This window comes from Agelaius tricolor, unplaced genomic scaffold, assembly GCF_023055355.1.
Source record: "Agelaius tricolor isolate 1412-34295 unplaced genomic scaffold, bAgeTri1.0.p SCAF_1, whole genome shotgun sequence".
Lineage (NCBI taxonomy): Eukaryota > Metazoa > Chordata > Aves > Passeriformes > Icteridae > Agelaius > Agelaius tricolor.
In genome coordinates this window covers 71370392-71397056 of record NW_027269261.1, presented here as the reverse complement: position 1 = coordinate 71397056, position 26665 = coordinate 71370392, and the positions used below count along the sequence as shown (strand labels likewise).

The 26665-nt window shown below is 47.8% G+C and overlaps 1 protein-coding gene across 5 annotated transcripts in view; it reads left to right on the top strand.

Moving 5' to 3' along the window:
- Positions 1 to 24941, top strand: part of TNFRSF21 (TNF receptor superfamily member 21) — a 35867-nt gene extending 10926 nt beyond the window's left edge. For 3 of the 5 annotated variants that reach the window (XM_071439515.1, XM_071439477.1, XM_071439495.1), the window contains exons 4-7: positions 12554 to 12828; positions 19836 to 19889; positions 22402 to 22621; positions 23490 to 24941. In XM_071439515.1, the coding sequence (XP_071295616.1) occupies positions 12554 to 12828; positions 19836 to 19889; positions 22402 to 22621; positions 23490 to 23719 (779 nt within the window). In that variant the 3' untranslated portion in view covers positions 23720 to 24941. The remainder of the gene's footprint in view (positions 1 to 12553; positions 12829 to 19835; positions 19890 to 22401; positions 22622 to 23489) is intronic. The other 2 variants (XM_071439505.1, XM_071439485.1) reach the window with 1 other exon arrangement.
- Positions 24942 to 26665: the final 1724 nt, after the last annotated feature.

Genomic DNA, 26665 nt, shown 5'->3' with positions numbered 1-26665 from the left:
TTGGCACAGCCAGCTTTGTGACTTCCTCCTGCCACCACATGTCCTCAGATGAACTTTGTGCAATAATGGCAGGCAAACAGGCACAAACCAATTAATGCTTTGTCTTGCTTTTAGTGCAGACCAAATCGTGTTGCACTAGCTGGAAGGGCCTTGCTCATTAGCTCTTACTTGGTGGTGCTTCTCTGTCCATGTCAGATATGGAAATTCTTCTCCTCTGAGGTGGAGCATAAATCCCTCTCTGCCTTTCCTGTTGAAATGTCTGGCTCTTAAGGCTGTTTACTTGAAAGGAGAGGTGTAGTGCCATAAAGGAATTGACCTTTTATTTAATAACTGGCTGTACAGCTGAGATATTCTGCAGAGCTGCCATGTCATGGCTTAGCTTTCTGCTGCTCCAGCAATGTTTGTTCCCAAATTATGCTTCATCCTGAAGCAGCATTTCAGACAGGGGTGAGTTTAGCCAGGAACAAACTTCAGGCTGTTGCAGAGGGGAAATCTTTCCTCTCCTGTGCTGCTGTGTGGATGCCTCCATGGTAGGCTAGCAGAGCAAAGCCTCCTGAGATGTGAGGACCACAGCTGCTCCCCAGGTTCAGGTGGCAGCCTGGTTTGTGGTTGCACAAGGTGTGTAGAGGGTTTGTGGCTTTGTGGCTGGGGCTGAAGCCCCTGAGCTGGGTGCTAGCAGTGCACCGACATCTGTATGACCTCCATCCAGAGGTTGGCTGGCACACCAGCACAGGTCTGGGATGTGTTTATTGCCTGTTTATGTAGCTCTTGCAAACAGTCTGCCCCCATTTGTTCCTAGTTTACCATCTCCTCCCTCCTAATCCTTTCAGTAAACAGCTTTAACCTTTGAAAGGAAAGTCTGGGTCTGATGGGTCTGACGCAGGCACTGGAGCTTCTCCTCAGAGCAGCTGTCCTTGGGCTCCTGCCCTCACTGGCAACCCACTGAGCCTCCCACGGCACCAGGTGGGCTTCCAAGGCTTTCCCTGTTTGGGGGATTTTATTATTGATTTCTCCAAGGCTGGTGAAGTGTAGTCAGGGTGGCACTAGCACTGCTCAGTGCTGGAGCAAAGACATGGCACTCCTTGGTTGGGCTCCTTACCAAAAGAGGAGGGGTTTACCGTGGAAGCAGGGACTAAAACTCTTCCCTAGTTCCTGAAGGGACTGAATTCCTGAATTGTTTAAATAATTGAGATAGGTGATCCTGATCAGCAGTTGTTGTCAGGAGGAGGTTCACTTGTCCTCATCTCCCCATGAGCTGGTATCTGTGCCCTGTCCTCTCTCTGGTTGTAATACATGCCTTAAATAACAGCTCAAACATAAAAATAGAAGTAGCTTGGGAGGCTGGTGTTAGAACTACACCCGTGTCCTGAGCATGGATATGTTCCAGCCAAGGCAGCAAATGCCAGTGCTTCTCACTGGATTAAATGATTCAGAGGTCTGGGAAGAGCTTGCAGTGACTAATGGCCTGAGTTAGCAGCCAGCCTACCTCCACATCTCTTCTTGTGTCCATCCTCACAACAGGGGCTGTCCAGAGAGAGATTGAGAAGGTAGAACAGTGTAGCTGTGGCTGGAGAAGCTGGACCTCTTGCTGGCTCAGCTGGCTCTTACTTTGCAGCCCTGCAGACAGGAATCCAACAGTTGACAGTTTGTCAAAGTTTTCCTGAGAAATTATCCACGTGGTGCCTGAGTGACGTGGGTACAGGGCTGATAGAGCTCTGTGGTTTAACCTTGTGTGTATGACTTCTTTCTTTTAGAAGATCAAGAACAGCCTACACACTAGGCTCATGCCTTTATTTTACCAAATACCCATTTCCTTTCTTCAGACATTCCCAGAGGTGAGAAAATGGGTTTGCAGGAGCCTTTCAATAAACACTGAGAATTGGAGCTTGTCTCTCAAATGCCATTTTGCCATCATGCCAAACATGAAGATGAGCTTAAATTCTTTTTGCAGAAATTGCTGATACTGTTGCCTTTGGCTTTCATCCATTTAGTAGCAGAGGGTGAAAGACAAAGACTGCAAAATGTTGGGGTAAAACCTGTGTATAGAAGCAGCTGTCTGAAATGATATGCCAGGAGGCAAGAAAAGAGTTTGGTGATTTTTTGTTTTTTGGAGTTAAAAGACTGAAGATTAGATCTTGGCAGTGCTGGCCTGGCATGAGATGCCACTTCCCTTTTATTTTTCTTCAAGTCTTGTAATTGCCCATTATTGCAGTGGGTGGTGAGAGCAAAGCCAGGAAGCCTCTGGTTAAATAATCAGAGAAATTAACTGTTCTGCAAAAGCTGTTTGCAGCTGGGGTGGAGCTGAGGCTTGACTGCATGTAGAAGAGCATGTGCTTAAAATGGCTCAAAATCAAAGTGGGGAGTTGAGATGTGATGCTGGAGAGATGGGGGGAGCATTGGGATTTGGGGGTCTTGGTTTGTCAGTTCTCAGCACATTGAGGGCCAGGATCTTCTTGATTGGTAATTTTTTAGGGAGTAGTCCTTGGCTTGTGTGCTGATTGCTGAGGGACCAGGGCTGGGCTTGAGCTTGGTCTGCTCCCAAGGAAGTCCCTGAGGGTGTTGAGGGGGGACCACATCTTGTACCTTGGAGAGCCTGGTGCTGTGCTGCAGCTCTAAAGCATTCCCACTTGAATATAACCAGTGGGGTGTGGGGACAGCAGGGTCATTGCAGGCTGGTTCTCAAATGGCATCAGGTGCTCATTTATGGTTAGTTGCAAGATGCTTATCGAAGTAAAATTGCATGATTCTTTGCAAGAGACAGCACATTACGGTTATGTGTGGGCTTTTTAAGTCAGTCTTTTCTAGAGATCCATCACTTAATGAAGGGAAGCAAGTGCATGGAAACAGTCCAGCTGAGGATGTTATTCCTCGGGCATATTTAACTACTACTCTGAATAAGGAAACTACTGCAGACTTGGCACTCACAGGTCTATGGGGTGACACTGAATGCTACTTTAGGACCCCTCCTTAGTGCTTGTGTGGGTAAATGAGATGAAAGCCACTTAGTGTAGAGGTTTTGTTTGGTAGAGGTAGTTTTCCTTGGTTCAGCTCCTGAACAGGTCCCAGCAGGTGGCAAGAGGATCACACTGGGAGTCTGGGTAAGGTTGGAGGAACTGCTGTGGAAACAGCTGGGAAAACAAACAATTCTTTCAAGCCCTAAAGCTTCACCAGCCTCAAACTGTGGTGGCCTCGAGGTTTTGTGCCCAGGCCACAGGTAGGGCAGAGATGCCCAGATCATCTGAGGAGGGCAGGTGTGCCCATTGCTGCTGACATAATTCGGTAACTGCGGCTGCGCCTGGAGAGGAGCAGCCCTGGGCTTGTGTGCAAAGCCTAATACAGCTCTGGCAGGCAGAGCATGAGATGAGGGATTGATGTCTGTCCACCTGCCAAAACAGAGAGGCAGAAGGTGTTGTGTTTGTTTTTGTTTTCCTAAGCAGTCTCTCCTCTGGCATCTGCAGCTTGATGATGTGCAGATGATCGCTGCTCCTCTGATGACAGCCTGTCCACCTCTGCTGGGAGAGACCCAGGCAGAAGGGGAGTTGGTTAAATTGGAAGAGGCAGGAATGTGCTGGGCACTACAAGGAGTATGGATGCTCCCTCACTGCAGCTTGTTCTGCTGCATTTCATGCTGTATTTGCTCCTGCACAGGCACAATGCTCTGCTTTGGGTGGGATAGAGCAACTCTTCATCTGCAGCACAAACCTCTGCCATGGGAGTGTTGGGGTGGCATCTGACAAGTTCAGAACACCCTCCTTCTCAAACCACTCAGTGTAAAGCATTGCTCAGGTTTGCCCAAAAATCATTTTGTCCTTTTGGGAAGCTATGTGATTTCCAAAGGGCATATGCAAGAGCTGACCAGGGCTTCATGATGAAAGGGAGCCTTGGAAAGTGCAAACGTGGGAGGCTGCTGTTCTGCTTAGAGAGGAAGAAACCTAATAATGTGCAGGTTTTATCATCTCCTGTTCCTCAACCTTATTGCATTAGCACCAAAGACTGGTGCTTGATCACTTTTAATGTGTGTTGCTACATGAGCTCTCTATCTGCAGCATGTACAGGGCTGTGAGGAGCTCCTCTTGGAAGCTGGAACATTTGTTCCCAAATCTGCTTCAGAAAAAAAACCCCAAATTATCCAATGGTCAAAATTCCTGGGTGGCCCTTGTATTAATTTAATGAGGGATTGGGATTTGTGCCTGCCCATTAAGGTGTAGAGCTGAGTGTGGGAGGCAGGGCAGCTCTGCGGGAGAGGATTGTCCTTGTAGAAAACCACTCTGAGCCTGGGGTGTTTTTGCCAAAATCTCGACACCGGTTTCAGTGCTGGGAGGGCTGTGATTTCTCACATCAGTGAGGCTCTCACACATCACTCCTCGAATAAGAAGGTTGGGTTTTTTTGTTCTTTTCCTCGCTCTCCAAGACTGGGAGAAAAAAAAATGCAGGAGGTGAATTTAATCCTCAGGTTGGCATCTGTGGGTGTCTGGATATTTATATGGCTCTGGGTGTGGCAGTGTGTGTGCTCAGGGTTACCAGCTGTCCCAGAGGGTTATAATGAAGATTAACTCTGCAAAAGCCATTTAAAATTTAATAATTACATGAAATACTTATGCTGGCCATTCTCATGCAAACTAAGCAAGAGCGAGTTCACTCAGCAGGTCCCTGGTGTAGCATCTTGTGGTGGTGGGCAGGAGTTCAGATGGGTCCCAGGAGGGTTGGACCAAGGGTGTGTTACAGATGTGACTTCCACATAATGTATTGGGAAAAGAGGTCTTGTCTCATGATGATTTTCAAGTTCCCAGTTCATAAACATGTTCATAACTGCATGTGGCTGATCACAGACCTCTCTCCACTGTCTGGTTTGGTTATTTTCCAGAAAACTTGTGGGAAGTGATTGTTAGAAGTCCCTTTTTGCCTTGCAAGATTTTCAGTTTTGTCTTTAAAAAAAACCCCAACAAACTGCAAACATACCATTTTGTGGTTTGTTGCCCAAACAGCTCTTGCTTAGGATATGAATCACTGGGTCCTGGGAGGGTCTGATACCAACACTTCTGTCCTTCGTAGTTGGGAAAACTGTGCTGTCACTAACAATTCTTCATGAGTGTATCCTTTCCAACTGTCTGACAAAAAACTAGAGATCATGTAGTTTCTAACCCCCTACTGTTGGTAGGGATGCCACCCCCTGGAGTGCATTGCTCAGAGCCTATCCAACCTGGCCTTGAACGCTTCCAGGTTTGGGGCAGCCACAGCCTCTCTGAGCTGCCTGTTCCACAGCCTCACCACCCTCACAGGGAAGAGTTTCTTCTTTATGTCCAATCTAACCCTGCCTTCTTTCAGTTTTAGGCCATTCCTTCTTTTCCCCTTGTCCTGTCACTACATGCCCATGTTCAAGGTCCCTCTCCAGATCTCTTGTGGCCCCTTTAGGTACTGGCAGGCTGCAGTAAGCTCACCCTGGAGCCTTTTCTTCTCTAGACTGAACAAACTGTCTTCTTACGAGAGTTGCTTCTGCCACTTGACCATTTTTGTGGCCTTCTCTGGACCTGATTTAACAGCTACACATCCTTTTTATGTCGGGGACCCCAGAGCTGGACACAGCACACCAGCACCTCCAAGTCCTTGGCAGAGGTGCTCTCAACCCCCTCATCCTCCCGCCTGTGCCAATACTGGTGATTGTCCTGACCCAGGTGGAGAACCTGGCACATCTTCAAACTTCCTCATCTAGGAGCTGAAGTATATTTTGAGTGGCAGGGGGAGGAATTGAGTTTCCAATAACTTCCCCTTTATGGCAGTGGTTAGTGGAATTTTTGCATTTTGGAAAGGTATTTGTGTTGTGCATTTGGGATTTCCAAGTCCTGGTTTGGTTGAGCTGTGGTATCTTGTCAGCTGCAGTGTGGATGTGCTGCATCCTGGCTCTCTTGTACAGGCTCTCAGTGTGTGCTCAGACATAAAAATAGGCTGCTGTGGCTGTGTTTCACATGAGTCAGGAGGATATTTGGAGGAGGGAGGTGGGCTGAGCTCAAGAGAAAAGCTGGCTTTGCAGTGATTTGGAGCTTTTATCTGGGTGTAGGGGAGGGTTGGGCTGCATCACTGTGGTTTTTCTGACTGACTTGTATGTGCCCTTGGGCTGTGCTCTCTCTCTGTGATGCTTCATCCAGCCTGCCTGTCACAGTCAGGATTTGTCACAGCATTTGCTGCACAGATTAATATTGCCCTTCTCTGGAATACCTCTGTGTATGTAGGTGGTAGAAGCTCCAGGTGCTCCAGCTCAGATTGGCACTGGAATGGTGGAGGTCAGTTCCCCCAAGTGTTGTTGGGTGAACTGGTGAGACCTTGTCCCTGGTGATGAAGGGCTGGACCATGGAGTTTCCTGGAATCCAGCCTTTCATGAAGCTGTCTCTGGAACCTTGGGCTGCTGAGCTGCTCACTCCATGGGACTGTGTATGCCAGAGGTCCTGGGAGATCTCCTAAACTTTCCTTCCCAGCTGTATAAGGCACTTAGAAAACTTGAACTGATGTTGTGTTAATCCTTTTCTATGCACTGTGTCCCTTCATTACTAGTAGGTTGAAGGACACTTGGCTTGGAGGGGCTCTGACCATGAGGTTTCCCTTAAAGGTGGCATTTTCTTGAGGAACACTCTTGTGAAAAGTGTTATTTGACTTGAGCTCTGAGAATGAAAACAATGACATTGTGAGAGGGTGGGGAGAGGAAGGAGCCTTACCACCTCTGTGGCTGTGGTTTGACTTCTCTGCATCTGCTGTTGGGTGTGGGGCAGCTCTTCCTCTGCTCTTAAGTTTGCTTGAAGTTGTGAAAAAATAATAGCAGAGCAGAGAAATGGTGCCTTGCAGGTGCTGTGGGTGACCCTGCCAGCACTGCTGGTCACAGCCCTGTGCCAGGCTGGCTCCTTGCCCTGCTTGAGGCCAAATGATGCTGAGGAACTGGGTCCGTGTCCAACATGCAAATAGCACAGCTTGGGAGACCAGTGAGGCTTGTCCAGAACAAGGCATTAAAGCTCAGCCAAGTCCCAAGTGCGTGTTTGATGACCACCTTGGTGACGTGGAAGAACTGATGGCTCTGTCTACATCAAACTGTTCCGCGGCGAGGTGGGGCACTTCTGAAGGAGCAGGAAGTGGATGGGAAAAATCTTGAACCAGATTCAAAACAAGCAAGTGGAAGTCACTGAATAAACTGAAATGGTGTTTATGGGGAAGATGAGACAGAGGTGAGCAGTGTCCAGAGGAGGGCAGTGGAGCAGGTGTGAAGGGGATGGAGCACAAGTCTGAGGATGAGCAGCTGAGGGAGATGGGAGTGTTTAGCCTGGAGAAAAGGAGGCTCAGGAGGGACCTTATCACTCTCTACAACTACCTGACAGGAGGCTATAGAGAAGTGAAGGCCCTGCTTCTCCAGGCAGGTGCTCCCTTCAGCTCAGCATCTTCGTAGATGAACTGAAGGGAGAACCTTTCTGGAGAGGCAGGACTTGTGTTTGCTTGTGCCACTCTGGTGGCATTTGTCCATTTCCACACTTGTCTCCATTTGTTCCAGTTTGCCCTGCCTGTAGGTGTGCCTCCTGGTTGTGCCTGTGTTCCCATGTGTGTACATACTCCCTTGGGCTTCCCACTGGCCTGTGCACAGCATCTCAGCCTTGTCCTGACTTGAAGGTGTGGTTATCACCACCTTAAAATATTAGAGGGATACATGATGTAACCCAGCACAGCGTTTAGAGACCTTCAGTGTTAAGATTGACAATTGAAATGCCACCTGCTCAGGTACCTAAGATGTGTGAATGTCCTGGCTCCTTCAGATCTGTCCTTTCCTGTTCTGGGCTGACCATGGAAAACACAGCTCAGCTGGATGCAGCTGTGTGTGTTCCTCTTTAATTCCATTGTCTGAGGCATGAGCAAAGCTGGGTGATGAGTGGTGATGGTTCCTGACATGGTGATGGAGAGGGGTGGAGCCGTCTCCCCTTCAGCAGCAGGATGGTGACAGCTCTCCTAGGCTGTTCCTGTGGCCTGTGGTAAAAAAGGAGGACGACTCAGGCTGTGGAAAGCTTGGAGCAACTTTAGCATAGCACCAACATAGCTGTGAGCAGCCTCACATGGCAAGCATAAAACGTGTGGGTTAAAGCACCATCTCTGCTGAGCTTGGCCATTTTACTTGGGATTGCTGTGATCTGGAGGTCTTTGAGCACCATCTCCTGCCCTGGTGTGCAGATGGGCATGGTGGGAGAAGGTCCACATAGTTCAGGGAGAAGGAGAAGATCCAGCACATGTGGTGGAGCTGGGATTTTTGTTCCAGTTTGTAGGACTTCTGGAAATATGGAAGTAGTAGGATGATAAACTTATTATGAGTATTTTATTTTAGTGTGAGCAGTAATACTTGGCGGCGTGCATCCGCAGCTTGTCATGTAATGGTTTTAATCTTATTTTTTAAGAGCAGAGGGAGCAATGTTTTTCTTACTGACTGGAGCCAAATCTGCACTCTTGTCCACATCTCTTCATATTGCTCTGGGTTTTGTTTGCACAATATTGTGGTGGATGTAGTGAACATACGGGCCTTAAATTCATTTAACAGTTGCAAGAAAATGAGTTTAAGGTTCTTATAGTATTAAGGTAGACATTTCCAAATTCATTTTTAATGGAACATTTGTTCTCCAAATGTTATTACGCACCATTAAGTCCTCAGCTGCCTGGTGTGTTCTTGTGCCCAGGGATGTTATAGCCAAAGGACATAAACATGTTTATGGGCCCAATTTATTGAACGGTGAGATTAAATATACTAAACTTGAAAATGTCAGTAGAAGCATGAGCGCTTTGTCATAAATCCTGAGTGAGAACATTTGGACATAAATGTCGTGCTGCCACATAAAACCAGTGCAAATCAAGTTGTGAGCAGCTGAAAACTTCTCTCTCCAGTACAGCAGTTGTAAGCACTGGGATTTGTCAGAATGAAATACGTCCATGGGAGCAGGTAGTATATGGGTTTTTCCTTTTCTGGGCTGACTAGATGTTCCACATGGGGATCATAAACCAGCAAATTATGTTTTAATGCTTCTGTGTGTTTGACATGCATGGGAGTGGGTATGGGCAAAGCTCCCACCCAGCCATAGCTCATTGTCTCACTGCAGGGCAGCACTGGCAGGGAGACCTGATGCTGCTCACTTGATATGTGTGAGTGCATTAAAAAATGGGCAGCATTATCTCTCTCTCTCGTTCTCTCTCTCTCGTTCTCTCTGTATGTGCGCATATATATATATATATCAAAGCAAAAATAATTGCTGAATATAAGAGCAAAGAAGCTCTGCAAGATTTATACAGTGAGATAATGACTTAAATGCTCTCTCTCTATATATACCTCTATATATATATCTATATCTCGGTGCATAAGTTATCTATATATATATCTATATATGGATACATAATAGGCAGTACCACATGATTATCCCTTATTATCTTGGTGCACAAGCCTTGCAGAGCTTTTTCTACCCTTGTGTTCATGGATTTTTACTTTTTTTATCCCCTGGATTGAGATAAAATCAAGCAGCGCTGCATGAATCAGGCATTTTGCTGCTTTTGTGCAAAAAGCAGTTGGGTTTCCTGCTTTAAAGGACCTGACTGTAAACCTGAATTGTCATTTGGGCTTCTTACCAACCCGGGTCTGTGATACCAGAAGGCACAAGGGCTTGGCTGCCAGTGTGGTCTGGGCTGCCTGTGCTTCTGCACAGGCAGCCTGGATGCAAAGTCATGGAGGGAGAGGAATTTGGGATTTGCCTGGAAGCACACAGCTCAGTCCCTTGAACTGAGGGCCGCTGGGTCTGCATTTGAGTGATGGGAAGCAGTAATGAAACCAGGTTTAATTCCTGCTGCTTTGCTGTGATGCAATGTGCACCAGTATCTAATGAGCTGAGTCACATCAGTCACCCCACAATAAATCCCAATAGCAGGTTCACAGCCTTTTATCCATAGTTAGAACCAGGCCCTGTGGTTGGCTTGGGTTTTTTGGGTAGGCTGCATGCCCCATGCTGGGCTGGTGGACCAAGCTTTTCTGGTAGGAGAAGCCCTAGCTCTCACAACTCCATGTGAGATGGCACAAGCACGTGTCTGGTAACAGCTGGGAGGGAGCTGTGGTGGTTGTGGTGGGAGGAGGGCGGGGAAGTACCAAATGTGGTTTGCACTTTGGTGTTCCTGATTTAGAGCATGTTTAGCACCGTCTGTGGATGCTCCAAGAACTGTGGGCTCGTGGCTGTGTTATCTAGTTTGGAAGTGAAAACTAAGGTCTATGTATAGCAGGTTTGATAAGCTTTCCTTAAGTGAGAAGAGGTTTGGTTAAAAATATCTTCATGAAGCTTTATAGTTTTTTACATACTTCTTTTTATATAAGCATATGTACATATATATGTAAAATACCTATGTTATATATAGAGATATACAGAAGTATGTATAATATATACACAGATATACACAAATACATATAAAAATGCATCAGGCTGAATAGGTACTTTAGAGATGTGTGTGTGTATATTGTATTGGGTTTGTATGGTCAGGTTTTGGTAGTGGGGGGCTATGGGGGTGGGTCCTGTGAGGAGCTGCCAGAAGCTTCACCCATGTGCAGGGGAGTCAATGCCAGCCAGCTCTAGAATGGACCCACCGCTGTCCAAGGCTGGGCCCATCAGGAATGGTGGGAGTGCCTCTGGGACAACAGATTTAAAAAGAGGGGCAAAAAAAAGCTGGTAACTTCAGCCAGTAGAGAGAGAAGTCAGAACATGTGAGAGCAACAGCTCTGCAGACACCTGGGTCAGTGGAAAAGGAGGGGGAGAGAAGAGGCCATGCTGGAGTAGGTTTGCTGGCAGGACCTGTGGAAGGGACCCATGCTGGAGCAAGGGAGAAGTGTGAGGATTTGTCTCCATGAGGAGAAAGGAGCAGCAGAGACAACATGTGATGGACAGACCACAGATCCCATTCTCTGCTTACTGCTGAGGGGAAGAGGAAGAGAATTCAGGAGTGAAGTTAAACCTGGGAAAAAGGGAGAGATGGGTGGGAAGTGATTTAGTTTTAATTTCCCGTTACTCTATTCTGTTCTGATTAGCAAAAATTCAAACTAATTTCCCCAAGCTGAGTCTGGTTTGCCAGTGACAGTCACTGGTGAGGGGTTTCTCCCTGCCTGTATTCCACGAGCCTTTTGTTATATCTTGTTATATTTTCTCAGGTGAGGAAGGCACGTGTAGAACAGCTTTGGTGGGCATCCGGTGTCCAGGGCACATACATATATATGTGCACACATCTTCATAAAACATCTATGTAATGCATAGGTACAAAAATGTCTACCGTATATACGTGTGTGTATATACACATGCACACGTATAAAAAAAGGATGCCTATATCAGTCTGTATAGTTTCTATAGGGTTTTTTTTGTATGTATATATTTGGCTATATCAGAGCTGTGAACTGAAGGCGCAGTGGGAGGTTTTGGTGTAGGTTAAACTGCCTTAGAAAGTGTTAAATTTTAGGCCAGCTGGAAAAACTCTCCAGCTATGATATTCTTCTGTAAGCAGCTATTTTTGCTGTTGTGCCTGCAGAGGGAAGGAGAAGTGCTCCCTGTAGCCATGGGGGCACAATGGCTCAAGAGGAAACTCGAGGTGTGGTTATCTCTCTGGAAAAAGTGAGTTTCTTTTTGCAGCTCACAGATGATGACCCTTCACATTGCTGTTTGAAGCAAGGTGTTACTCAGCTTGATAAAACAGGGTTAATTAGTTATTTTGGAGGAGATATGGCTTTATTTGAATCTTAGGCTCCTGACCTGTAGTAGACTCAAGGATAAGTGTGCTGTTTGCATTGCTCACTGACCTACACGGAGAAAACCCTCACGGTCTTGAGCCAGGATATCTCAAGTGCTTTTTTGGCAGAAACTCTGCCTTTTTGCTCTCTAGTTTCCTAGCAGATCTTCCATTCACCCAACGCTCACCTGGCACAGTCTCCCACCTCATGACAGAGTCATCCTGCCTGTCTGCACTGGAAATGGCTCTGAATGCAATCCTGGCTGCTGTATGCACTTGTTATGGAAATGCTCATCTTTATATAGGTGCTTTGGTGACTCACCTCTTAATCCAGCTCTTTCTCAAGGCAGTGCAGGTATGTGGCTGCAGTGCAGGTGTGTGGGTGAGCTTGTGCTCTTCTGTTCCTGCAGCTGCGTGGTGGCTGAGTACCCAGGGTCTTCCTGTGCTGAAGAGTGCAGGAGATTTTACAAGTAAATTCTGATTTACTAGTAAATCAGAAGAGTAGAGTGTGTTGGATTCAGTGTTGGATCAGAGTGTAGAATGTGTTGGATTAACTGATGGGTTTATCACCCTTTACATGCATAGTAGCTGTTGAACATGTTATTGGTGCTGCTTCTCTGCAGCCTGAACCCATAAAAGGTGTTAAAACAACAATAATAATGATAATAATTGCAACAAAATCTCAAAGACCTACCCAAGAAAAGCAAAGCGTGGCCATTTGGGGATGAGAGAAGCTCTGCTAGACCTGATGTCTGCAGACCCCCCCTGCCTCACCTGTGGCTTCTCTGCCCCGCAGGCATCGACATTCTCAAGCTGGTGGCAGCCCAGGTGGGGAGCCAGTGGAAGGACATCTACCAGTTCCTGTGCAACGCCAGCGAGCGGGAGGTGGCGGCGTTCTCCAACGGCTACGCGGCCGACCACGAGCGCGCCTACGCCGCGCTGCAGCACTGGACCATCCGCGGGCCCGAGGCCAGCCTGGCCCAGCTCATCAGCGCCCTGCGCCAGCACCGCCGCAACGACGTCGTGGAGAAGATCCGCGGCCTCATGGAGGACACCACGCCGGTAACGCCGGTAATGCCGGGCTGGGCTGTGGTGTAAATCTCGCCTTGTGAGGTGTGGTGGTGTGGGACATGGCTATGGCCTTGAGCTTAGCTCGTGGCCTGGTAGCTCCCTCTCTTCATGGAGGACTTGCATTGAAGCCACGTGTTGCTTTTGAGCAAGGCTTTGGTAACGTTTGCTCAAATTGCAGTCAGAGTTTTGATGGGCTCTAGAGTTCCATGTGCTTTGTGGATATCTTTGGAGGTCACCAGGAGGATCTGGTACCTGAGCCCTTGTGCCAGGAACATGGAGGAAAAAGCATCCCTGTTACCATGATATTTTCTGAAAAATCCCTTTGCCAGGATTTCTTCTCCTGGGAAGCTGAGAAGCCTCAGAAAAGAATGAAAACAGTAATTATCTGATTGCTTGGGTCTAGAGATTGTTTACCAACAGGTGCATCTTTGACTGGTTCCATGTGAATTGTTTTAACTTAATGGCCAATCACAGCCAGCTGTGTCAGACTCTCTGCGTCAGTCATGAGCTTTCATTATCATTCTTGTTAAGCTTACTGATGTATCCTTTCTCTTTCTTTAATATAGTTTTAGTATAACATTCTTTAGTATAATATGATCCAATCCAATATAATATAATATAGTATAATATAATAATAAATCAGCCTTCTGAGAACATGAAATCACATTCTCATCTCTCACCTCATCCTAAAAACCTCACAAACACCACATGTCCCCCTTTAAACTTGCTCAAATGCTGTGGATTTGGGAGAAGGGCCAAGTACCCTTGAGCACAAAGTGTTGATTCCTCCAGGATGGTGACCGGTGGCATGAGGGAGGCCATGCATGCAGTCCTCCAGAGTTGTTGCTGTTCTTTGCCAGCACTGGCCTTAAACGGTCCCATATTTTGGGAGAATAAATAAATAAATTGCTGCAGAAGATCCGCAGTAGGTTCTCAGCTGAGCGTAAGTCATCAGGAGGTGCTTCTGTGACCTTTGCAGATTTGTTTTGGCCACTGCTGCCTTACTTGTTTCAGTTTGGCTCTGATAACTCAGTGGTCTGCCAGAAGTGTTTGTAAAGGTGATGAGTGGGGCTTTTTCTGAACATAGAAGCCCGTGGGACAACATGTAGAGATGGCAGTAGTTGAGGCATGGCTGTTCCCCCTAAACTGGCTGGTGAAACTTTTCCCATTGCCTTAGCGCTGACCCAGACCCAAAGGGGAGCAGGTGGGTGCTTGCAGACCTCTCTGGGCTCTTGGTGGGGCTTTGGCAGGGTGGAATGTTGCTCACAATAGAGCTTATGAAACAGAGCATTTGTCAGGGCAAGGGATTCCCAAATTCTGGTTTGACCGACAAAACTTCCTCTTATATGAAAGACTGTGATCCCTTCACTGTGTTGCATATCTTAAATTATTTTGTTTGATCCCTTCACTGTGTCGTATCAATTATTTTGTTTAGTGTATGAAACACCTTATTCCCTTGTGACCATTGTATGAAATCAGAAGTTGAGATGTGTTGGCAGGAGCCCTGGGCTTGTGTTTCAGGGAGACCCTGAGTCAGGTGTTTGCTGAACATCCTGCCCAAATCTTGGATGGGTGGGCTTTGCCAGCCGCCTGATCTCTCCTGCTCAGCTGCTAGTTTTTTCCTTTCAGCTCCTGGTAACTAATAGCATGTGGCCTTCTAATTGGTGGAAAAAATAAAATTAAAAAACCCAAGATAAAGCTATGTTTAGGAGGAGAAGTGAGGCAGAGAAAATTGCCATTTTGCACATATGAGTTAAAGTTTCCAGCATGTGCACTGTCCCAGAAGGACATGTTGTCCTCTTGCTCTCTTGGAGCAGGTAGTAACCTGTGTCCTTGTATTTACTGCTTTGACTTTGAATACTGGGACAAAGCTCTGGGCAAGGACATTGGATAAAACACGGGACTTGTTCCTCAGCACGACACATAATTAACAGACTTGGGCTCTGCAGTGCTGAATGCCCCTGGCTCTTTTGGCCAAGACCATCAAGTTGTGCTTATCAAGCAGTACAGAATGCAGGTGGTGGCTCCAGGAACAGAGTTTATGGGGTGACCTGTCAGGGTGAGTACTCCCAATGATGGAGTAACCACAAGCTGTGCCCATAACTCTGAAAATACAGCAAGCAGATGTTCCAGAGAATGAGCAAATCCAAATCTCAAGGATAACTGTATGCAAGTCTCCTGGACCTCCCAAACAGCTTTCCTGTGTCTCTTTGTTTTTTAAAACAGCGTGTTGTCTTTTCCAGTGTCCAACATACCTGGACCCTGGGGTGGTTCCCCATCAGTTTCACTTGTTTTTCTAGAAATGAGTACAATTGTGTTGTTGATCTTCCAAGCAGGTGGCTCGAGTCCACATGAAAAATTTGGCTAATTTCAGCAAAGGAGTTGTTTTTTAACAAATTCACCCAAGCTGTCACATCCTGTTTCCCTATTCATCTCATTGGGCTTTTTCAGATAAGCATCCCTCATGATCAACCTTAGGAGTTGGCCATTGCCCTGCCCTGGAGATCCTGGAGCCGTGTGTGGGATGTCACAGCCTGGCAGCACCCCAGGGTACAGATCCAGCAGGGCAGCACATTGTGTTTCTGTGAGGTGCTGCCTGCTGGAACCTGTCTGCCTCCTCTCCCTGAGCTGGCTCCTGTGCTGTCAGTGTGGGTGGTGATACAACAGCCCTGCAGGGAATGGGGGAAGCAGTTTGTGCATTGGAGACCAAATCCCTGGAGAATTGTGCTGCTGGCTCATCATCCTCACAGCAGGCCAGGAAGCCAAGAGCTCGGTGCCAGGAGCAGGCATGGAGGTTGATCTTTGGGGTTTTTTAAATCTGCTGGTTGGAAAGCCTTTAATTAGAGCTAATAGAGGTTTGACTCTGGGTGATTTGTCTATCCAAACACAGATAAATTGAGGCAGTTTCTCTCTGTACCAAAGTCGTTTGATCTGGAGGAACAGGTCACCCTGTTGGTGGTAAGAGTGGGTGCTGTGGTCTCCAGCCCTGCAGAAGGAGTCTTGCAAAAAAAACCCCTAAAACAGCAAAAAAGAATGAAAAGAGTTTTTGGTTCTGCAAGGGGAGTGAGGACTCTCATTAGCAATGCAAATGCATGCATCCTTCTGTAGCTAAGCTGCCCAGAGAGGTTGTAGATATCCCATCCCTGGAAGTGTTCAGGGCCAGGCTGGATGGGGCTTGGAGCAGCCTGGTCTAGAGGAAGGTGTCCCTGCCCCTGGCAGGGTGTTGGAACAAGATGAGCTTTAAGATCCCTTCCAACCCGAACCATTTTGTGAGTCCAGGTAACAGCATGATGCCCCTAGGGTGATCTGAGCCAGCAGTGAGTCTCCAACGTGTGCTGGTGTATCCTACATGGGCCCAGGAGGGATGGATGCATGGATGGCTGTGCTGTCTGGGATGCCTTTGGCTCTGCCCAGCATCCCTGGGTGCAAAACGGAGTTTCCCCATCTCTCTGCACAATCCCTGTGTTATAAGAAAGCACTCATAACTCCAAGTCATGGGTAAAAATTGTTATTGAATGCTGTAGCTGTCAGATGGCAAATCAGTACCCTAAACATATTTCATCACACCCACTATTGCACCCTTCTCTTTAATCCTTTATCTGGTGTCTGCCTTCAGCTTGTAAAACCTATGGAGGCAAGGCTGCTCTCTCTTGTAGTGCCCTCTTCCCTCAGCAGCCTTTTGTGCTCTGAAATCCCAATATTTACAACCCCTGATATGAATAGGGAATTATGGGAGTCTCTGGAGTGTTACACCATGAAACAGGAACATTTTCCTCCAGGTGAGGAACAGCTCCACTACAGACTTGCCTGCTTTTTTAGCTGTGGGAGATTATGCTGGTTTTGCATGGCACTGGATGAATTTAGGTTAAACCAAGATTAGCCCTCTGAATCATTTCGCTCGGGGTTTTTTGCAGCTGAGCCAGAAAATACAGTGAATGCAGAAGCTGTGGAAAGGTTTTTAGGGGTGCATTTAACTCATAGGGCTCCTTTTAAAGCCTGGCCCTGGCCACGAATGTTTGTTGGACTCAAGGTTTGCAAAATCTGTCCCCTCACAGGCAGGTTTGCCAGGCAGAGGCAAGCCTGGGCACTGCTTATCAGGCACAGGCACATCCCAAATTAGTGCTGCTGACAACAAAAACAGGGGAAAGAGTGGGGGGGAAGAAGGGAGAGATTTCTTCCTGCCATCCCAGCAAACTGCAATTCTCCATTTTTGGGGTTAAAATCAGAAAAACTGATTTTTACCAGTATCCACTGGGTAATGAGATTTTTTTGTGTGTGGTGCATAGCAGCATTTTGCAGCTGCCACGGGGCTCTGCACTCACCTGGGCTGGCCTGGGGTGGAGCTGGCATAGCTGGGCTGCATTGGCTCCCCTGAGTGTCCTGCTGTGAGCAGTGCTTTAAGCTCTTAGCATTTTATTTATGGCTCTGCTGGCCTTGGCTGAAATATTTCAGGGGCTGGATGGAAGGGAAGCAAACAGCCTCACTCAGGGCATTCAGCAGCACAGCCTCAGCAAAGCTGAGAAACGAACCCAAACCATGCATAAGGGAGATGTTGAAAGTGGAGAGGGGAAGGCTACAGCCCCAAGCCCAGCAAGGTTCAGTTTTGTGGCTAATTTCATGCTGCATGTAATCCCCTGAGTCAGCAGATGTGTCAAGGCTGGGGCTGGTGTGAGGTTAAGCTGTGGGGTTTTGGGGTATTTCAGAGGAGAAGAGGATGTGAAAGCAACCCCATGTCCAGGCACGTGGCTGTGGCAGGGCCTTGTGGCTCCATCTCTTGCTCTTTCACAGGTCAAAACCCTGAGGGGGAAGTCAAGAGCCTGACATAGTGTTCCTCAAACTCAGCCCCTGTCAGCTCCCACCCATCCCCTTCACTTCCTCTTGTGGCAATGCAGGACTGGGCTGGGCCCAGAAATTAGGAATTAAGTTTGTGCTGTGTTCATGTTCCAGCACTGGAGCGAGTAAAGCTGTTGGATGGATTTCCCAGCCAGAAGGGCCTGTGGTCTGAGGGCTGGGAAGTGCCCAGGCAGCCAGGAAAATAACAAAATTGCCTTCTGGAGTTACATCAGGTTTTATTTGAGGCACAAAGCTGTAAGGTGAAGTGGCCAGAGCCCTGGGGAAGGTGTAGGGCTGGCTGGGTTTTGCTGGAGTGGGCATTGCTCCAGGTTTGCTCTAAGCCATGACTTGATTTTCAGCAAACTGGCATTGGGTTTGAACTATGCTGGAGAATGTGCAATAAACAAAATGTAATTCATATAATTCATAAAATAATGCAAAGAGAAGCAGCATAAACACAACAATATAAACTTTGTATATGCAGTGATATTGAGGTTTCCCTGCAGTGGTGGCCACTTCTCTTGGGGTCTCTGTGTTTGCAGTGTAATGGGTTTGGGAGCATAAGAGGAAACTAGAAGATGGTTTCTTCTGCTAGCCAAACTCAGTATCGACTAACTCAGCCTGTAATTGGGTTTGGAACTTCTTCATCAGGGTTTCATCACCTCTTCATTATGGTTTGAGTTGAAAAAGTGAGTGGGCAAATCCACAGAAAGGAGAAGCCACCAGAGGCTCTCCTGAAGAAATTATCTGCTTGAGTAGCACTTGGCCCACAGAAAGCCAGGGCAGGGTTGATGGGGAAGAGCCGTTTCCTCCGTGGGTGGCTGCAGTTTTGGTTGTGGCATCTAAACCCTGCCCAGACCCAGCATTGCCCATCCTGAGTCATCTGAGGCTTGGCTTGATCCCTCCTCCCCAGGGCTGCCTTGTGTTAAGGGAAGAGGCTCCACCACAGAGAGGGGTCGAGCATTCTCCTGAAACCACATGTGTGCGGTGAAGGGCACAGAGAGGAAATTTGGGCTTTCCCACCCCAGCACCCTCCTGGTCTTCCCATCCTGGCAGGGACATGCCTTCTGCTCTGCAGCACCACACACCATCACTGCCCTTCTCTGACACCTCGGCGAGACCTCATGGCCCTGCCAAGGTGTTTAACCTGCCAGGGTCTGTGTGCCCCCAGGGTCTGTGTGCCCCCTGTGTGCCCCACACAAACACCCTGTGCACCATGAAACTGCTGATCCACAGGGATCCTCCCTACCTACCCCTGTGGGGTCCACAGCAAGAGCATTCCACACCAGCACCACTCTGCCTGCAGCATCACCTGGGCTGCTGCCCAGCCCACCCTGCTCCATGTGCCGGGGTTTTTCCTGCTGCATTCCCTACAGAGGCATAACAGACCTGGGAATAAGGGCTGGTGTCAGTCGGGTGTCATCTTCTGGCAGGGAATCTGGGAAGTGACTGCCTCGGTGCTAAATTTATCCCCCCCACATCCCAGAGGGTGCACAGCCACCCTCAGCAGCAGCAGCCAGCCTGCCACCCGCCTTTGTTCCTGCCTGCTTGCGGCAGGAGGAATTGCTGGGAAGCATCGCCTGAGGGAAGGGTGTTTTTTAGTGCCTGCTGCTGCTCCTTCCTAATATTAGCACAGCAGCTGCAGTTTCTGTTTGTCTGAGCTAAGCTTTTATTGCAGTACTGTAAAACGGAGGCAGCAAATGGGACCAACCCGTTCAAACAGAGCTGGTGACAGCAGCTGTGAAAGAAAACAAAGCCAGGCCTGTGTCTTCTCCTGACCCATCCTCTTCTGTCCTCTTCTCTCCTCCTGTCCCTATCCCCTTCTGTCCCCTTTTCTTCCTTTTAGGAAGGACCTTCAGACACCCTGCTTAGAGCTGCTTAGAGCACCCTCCCAGATGCATTGGGATCCAAGAGGATGCTGGTGCTTGAACCGCAGTCTAAAGTACTGCAAGTACACAGGAGCTTTTAGGATTTTTTAAATTAATATTTTTTGGCATTGAAAATCTCTTGGTGCAGTGCTCAAAAAAAGAAAAAACTAAAAAAAAAAGACAAAACCTGGCAGAGCACCTCTGATGGGTTGTAGGAAGCTGCTGTTGTGACAAAGCCACTGCAGTGCCTTTGGTTTCCGTGCTGGACTGTGCATCTAACAGTGTCCCATGTGTCTCTCTCTGCAGGTGCAGATGCAGGCTCAGTGGCAAGCGCAGGAGCCCATCAATGAGGATGTAAAGGTGAGAAATCCCATAGTTCTGGAAAGGCAAAAGGTTGCAAGAGGGTTTTTTGGGGTTTTTTTCCCCAGCCAAAGCTTGGTTTCACCCAGTCACCACTCATAAAAATAGGAATGGCCAAGGTGGTTTCAATGCAGTGAGTCACAGGCTATGAATAGTATGTTTTTACACCTATTCCACAGGCTTCACCTCACAGCAGCCTTTTGCATTCCCTGGTCTTTCCAAGCCCTCATTCCCAGTTGCTTTTTTCCTGTGGTTTAAACATTAACACACATCCAAGCATCCTGTTTGCTTTGCCTCAAGCTTGCAACTGTTCAGCTATTTGGAAAGCTTTGGGCTCCCGGGACAGCTACAGTCAAATAACCTCGGGTGATTTTGTCTTTCCTGGCGTGTTTTAGCAGCTGTTTAATTAAACTCCAAATGAGTTGGTTCTGGGAAGACAGAGCTGGGGCAGCTGTCTGCTCCCTGCCCTCCCTTGGCCAATTGTTGCTCGGTCATCAGGATCCTTTTTGGGAATTGGTAGGTGGGTTTGTGGTTAAATATTAGGTAGATGAGCTGCACAAGGCAAAACTAACCCCTAAAGCCTATATTATTTTTAAAGGGGATATCAGAGCATATTACAATTTGGAAAGTGCTGCTGTCCTGGTCCTTCCCTTGATATTCCCCCTTAATGGCCATAGCTGATTCTCCATGATGTGCTGTACTGGAAAGGGAATTTCAGGGGAGAAGGCAGATTCTTTTAATTAAAAATTAAAGCTGACTTTTATTTTTAACATGCCTATTGCGTAATGCACTGTGCTAGAACAAATCCTCCCCTGTTTATTTTCAATGAGGGGAGAAAAAAAACCCTTTTATTCTACCAGGAACAGGCTTCAATGTTAATTTAATGTGAACTAATGGGCGTCCCAGCAGACATGTGATTTGTGGGTGGTGAATTCCTCGACACGGATGAGGAATGTTCAGGCACATCCATGCCGGCGCGGAGGTGGCTCAGCAGCTCCCTTTCCCACAGCCTTTAATCCCAATTTTGCATTTCATTTCTGGGTTGTAGGCAAAAGCCTGTTAGCAGGAATAGCCTGATCTTCCCTCTGTAGGAGAAAACAGGGTTGTGAAATGCTGTTGGGAGAGGGAATTGCATGGGGACAGGGCTTGCAATTCTTTTCCCTGGCAGGTCAAGCAGGGACACAAGGTTGGAGAAAAAGGTTAAATATTGGATGGCCCTTAAAATAACCTGTTTAGAAGGACTTGGTGACCTGCAGAAGTGCCCAATCTGCTGGCCACAGATGTGAACATGCTGGCCCAGGCATCTCATCCCTGCAGGGAGTGGGAACAAGGAATGCGCTGCTTGAGATTTGCACCCTGAGGGGATGTTGAGAGGCAGAGGAGGGTAGATAATGTTCGCTACTGTCTTGGAGGTGGGAAGAAGTTTCAAGAAGAAACATGCAGAGTACAGTCAGCATAGGAAGCAGGTTCACACCAGCACCCAAATTCATAGAATCATAGAATTGTTAAGGTTGGAAATAACATTTAAGATCATCAAGTTCAATCCTTAACCCAACACTGCCAAGTCCACCACTAAACCATGTCCCCAGCTGCCACATGATTTTTTAATGCCTTCAGGGATGGTGATTTCACCACTTCCCTGGAGAGCCTATTACAATTCCTGACCACTCTTTTGGTGAATAAATTTTTCCTAATATCCAATCTAAACCTCCCCTGGCACAGGTTGAGGCCATTTCATCTTGTCCTGTCTCTTGTCACCTGTCACTTGTCAAATGGTGCTGCTTTCCAGTGCCGTGCTTCCCAGCAGTGCTTGCTTCTCCTGATGTCTTCAGAACTGTGCAGCTGAACATTTGCCCTTAGCTCACATCCAGGACAGGAAAAAGCAAAGGCACTTGGGTGACACTGTGGTCAGTGCCAGCTCCTGCCTGTCCTTCCTTGCTCTGAATTTGGAGTCTGGTGGGATGGACTTTCCATCAGGCTTTAACGGGATGGTCACAGGAGCAAGGATGAGATGGGGCAAAACAGATCATTAATTTGATGTGGAGCTGGTCAGAGCCATGTGCTGCACTGGAGATCCCTGAAGGGTCTCACAGCCCTTGCCTTGCTGCCTTGGCACTCCTGGCTGGAGCTGTGGAGCCAGCTTTTAGCAAACTGGTGTGGAGCAGCTTTTGGGCATCATCACCTCTTGCCTCCAAGAGCTATGCTTTAGCTTTTAATAAACTGAGTCTGAGAAGGAGGGCCCACCTAAAATGCTCTGCTGAGGTTGCACGTGCCATCCTGGTGCAGTGGTTGCTCCTACCAGGTGTCCCAAGGGTGTGGGTTGTGTTACTGCTCCTGCCTGATGTGCCAAATGCCAGTGCTGATGTCTACCCCAGGTCATCTCCTGTGCCTGTTGTGGGCCAGCAGAGGGTGGGCTGGAGTGTTTTGAAAGCTGGGGTGCAGGTGGGTTTGGGCGTTACCCGTTGCATAGCGTCCCCCCAGTTAACTTTCCCTTTGTTTCCTCCCCCCAAAGCTGGAAGGTGACAAGCTGGCGCTGCCGGTGAGCCCCAGCCCGGTGAGCCCCGCGCCCACTCCCAGCCCCAAGCCCCCCGAGGCGGCCGTGCTCACCGTGGAGCCCTCTCCTTCCGAGAAGAAATGCTTCTTTGTTGACGAGGCCGAGCCTCTCCTGCGCTGCGACTCCACCTCCAGCGGCTCCTCCGCGCTCAGCCGGACAGGCTCTTTTATTACCAAAGGTACCAAAACCAACCCAGGGCAGAGTGGGAGGACAGAAGGGACGCCATGGTGTGTCCCATGTGGTCAGCACACGTGGTAGAGCTGCCCAACGCATGATAACATTAAAGTAAATAATTGGGAAAACTGGCTCTCCAGGATACGCTTATCACATCCTTGTTCCCGACCAGAATATCCTGTTAGCAAAGATGATAAAAATTTGAGACAGAAAAACATCTTTAAAGGCTTTTAACTCTTTGAAGTTCTGCTAGGGAAGTTGTAGCATCTCTGGGTGTTTGGGGGTGTTTCTCCTGACTTTTGGCTCTTGCGTTGGCCAGTGCATTTCTGCATGAGATTAAATCCGAGAATGTAATTTCCAGACTGATTCTTGTTTCGGGTTTTTAAAATTTTTTTTTATTCTTGGTCCTCTTTGCTAATGAAGTACCATTAGTCACCCCTCTTTGTTTTAGGGGCTTTAATTTACTGCATTTAACTTGCTGCATTTAATTTCTGATGAAGGTGAAACACTGAGCTCAGTCAATCTACCAAATTTAAACTTGGGTATGAAAATAAAGCTGACCCAACGAAAACAACTTGAAAGAGCAGGATTCAGCTTTTTTGGCTCCTCTCCTGCCCTCACTTTTCCGAATTGGCCATTCAGCATTTACAAATGCTGTGTTTGCTCTTGCAGGATCCTGGCTGAGGTGTCTCAGTAGCACTGCCTTCTCCATCTTCCCTCATCCCCATCACTTGTCACCCTCCACCTTTTCCCTCAGTTCTCCTTGTAGCATGTCCCTCTCCAGAGGTGCCATCAGGGGATGGGCTGAGAACAAGCCCTGGTTAGCAGAGGTTTCTTGGAGAGTTCCTTGATCAATCCCTTTCCTCCTACAGAAAAGAAGGACACCGTCCTGCGCCAGGTGCGCTTGGACCCATGCGACCTGCAGCCCATCTTTGACGACATGCTGCACATCCTCAACCCCGAGGAGCTCCACGTGATCGAGGAGATCCCGCAGGCCGAAGACAAGCTGGACAGGCTATTTGAGATCGCTGGAGTTAAGAGCCAGGAAGCCAGCCAGACCCTCCTGGACTCTGTCTATAGCCACCTTCCCGATTTACTGTAGGCACTGGGTCACCGCACGCTCTCCGAATATCTGCTAGATCTAGCTTGGCACTCGTTAAGATGACCAACAATACGCAGGCGGGATTTTTTGTAGAATATACGGCCAGTATTTTCATTGAGGTGTCCTTGGTTTTTTTGGGGGGGTGCAGTTTGCCAGCATTGCACCCCTCCACCGTAACTCTATTGCTCAGTCCGAGTCTTTGCAGCCTCTGCCCCCTCCCCGAGCCTCTCTTCTCCTTGTTCTCATTCCAATCAGATCAGACAATGCACTTTAAAAAAAAGAAAACAAACAAAAAAGTCCAAAACTGCAGTTAATGAACTGAAAGACCACCAATCTGGTGTAATCTAACACATCACATTGGGGATTGCTCTGTAATCCTCTTCCTCTGTCAAAGCTGTCGCTCAGAGTGACCATCTCCCACCACTTCCCTTCGCCTCAGGGCAGTAAATGGCAAAATCACGCAAAAATCCCACCCCAATTGTTGCTGGTTACTGTCTCTTAACGCAGCTAAGCTTCCCACCCGAGCTGACTTTTTTTTTTGATGTACTCTTGTTTGGCTCATATCCATTGCTGAGATTTTACTAGCACGGTTATTTATTGTATGGTTTTCACCCGGACAACACATCGCGCTCCTAATGTGCTACAGCAGAAGCGCTTAAACCACAAGGAAAAGGGTCAAGCCCCACCAACCTTCAAGGCAGTGGAAAGATCCTTTGCCTTCAGTTGAATGTAAGGAGTTATCCTGCCTTGCCACGTGTGGGAATGGTGGGGCCCCAAAGGGAGCCGGTGCTGGACGTGGGGAGGCGAAGGCCACCACTGGTCCCACTCTCCTCGTGCTGTAAGACTTAAACCAAGCTATGCTTTTACACTCGTGTTTCTTGTTTTTTATACAGATGTGGCCGATAAGTTCTCCAAAGACCTTATGTGGTCTCAATAGTCTCTTCAAATCACACTTCACTTTTTATTAAAAGAGGTCGGGGGTGGGGGGTATGGGGGACAAAAAGCTGCATCGTAAAAAGTCTGTCTGATTATATTTGCAATTATTATGCTCCCGTAACGAACAGTCTGTACTATGCTCAATTTGAAGAAATAATGGTATGAGGGTGGCATGAGCTGCCCCATGGGAAGGGGTGGGAGTGGGGGAAGAGGGGAATGAATTGAAAAATTGCCTTCCGGTGTACTAATTTATTAATAAATACTAGGTGTTTGTTACTTGACACAATTCTGTGTTAACCTCCTTAACAGCTGCCTCTGCTCGGGGACACCTGGGTTGGGGGAGGGGCTTTTTTGGGGTGCCCATGGTGATAAGGGGGATTTTGCAGTTTGGGGGTTGTGAGGAGGTGGCTTTGAGGCCAAAACATGATTGCTGTCTGTTGGTAGCACTGCCCTGAGTCTCCACAGTCGCTGCTGGAGCTCCCAGCAGGTCCCCACCCTGTGCTGGGGTGGGGAGCCTGTGCTAATCCCCATAGCAGTGACAGATCAGATGGCTGATGGGGCTTCCAGGGCTGGTTTTTGCAAACTCTCAAAGGCTTTGCGGGCATTTTGGGGAGCCTGAAGTATTAATTTTCCAGGAAGCAGCTGCTGTGCTGAGTCACTCCCGAGCGAAGGTCTTGCAGTCACAGCATTTCTGTCGCTGTTACATTGCCCATGTCTTTAAACTCTAAACTGCCAAATAACTCATCCCTTGTTATTCTGCCTACAAATTGAATCCTTAATGGGAAAAATGCTTCTGGTTTATAAGACTGTCATTTTGTTTACTTGGTTCCAGAGTGATTTCTGTTATTGAGGGTGCTGTGTTTTCCTTCTGACTGGCACTGGAAATTGCTGGTGCAGGACTATACATAGGTACATGATTAAAACTTTTCAACACATGCACAGATGAAATATAGTGTGAAATAGCAAGAGCCTTTATTGGGAGCTCTGGGGTAGAGTTTTCCCTTGGTGACAATGAAACATTTAGCTCTCGGTGCCTGCAGTTCTGAGGTGGAACCCAGTATTGGCCTGTTGGCAGGAGGTGTTGGGACCAGTGGCGGTTGATCCACCTGGGGAAGAATTGGTAAGGGGAGGGAAGGCATGCAGTTCTGGGCTCAATCAATAGTTGGCTTTAAATTATCCTCAGCAGGTTCTTGGAGCAAGTCCAGCTGGGAAGTTAAAAATTGTCCTTTTCTGGTGGTCCAGGTTCTCCCAGGTAAATGCATGAGGTGTAAGCAGTACAGCCATCATGCCACCCTCCCAGGAACCACCAACCCCACCCTGCAGCTGCACTTCCTGTCCTGACAGCCACTCATTTTCTGATGGGCTTTGAAGGTAAAGCGAGAAGAAAACCAGTCCTGGGAAGAGGATTTAGCCAGCTGAAGAGACACCACAAAACAGGCATGTTGTGGAGGTGCCTTGGCCTGGAGCTGCTGAGGAGGCACAAGGAAGCTGTTTGGTTCCCTGGGTTGTTGGGATGCATTTAATTCATCTGGATGGCAGGTCGTGGATGTGGCCAGGACCTGGGCAATCCTTGGCTCTGTCTGTGCTGTGCACACTTCCAGCATGGTTCCTTTCTTTAATTGCACCTGGATATTGACCTTTTCCCTGGCTCTGTCATTTCAGATTTCCAACTTTTTGTTGCATGCATATGTATATGTGTGTACAGTATATTTATTATACATTTATCAATACGTTATATATTTAGATAAACTACAAAAATATTTTAATATATTGTGCTATTTCTATATTTACATATTTTCCTACCTTATTACTATATATTTTTACAGGTGTATAGTATATAAATATTTTCTGTCTCTGGGGGCGTGTAGAGAAAAAATATCTGAGAGCAGCTGAGCCCCACATACAGGCAGGGTATTTCCTGGCAGCGTGGGTGGTGTGAGGAGCCACAAGCCCTGTGCCCCCACCCTTCCTCTGAGCCAGCTCTCTTAAGCCTTAAGAAAATAAACCTGG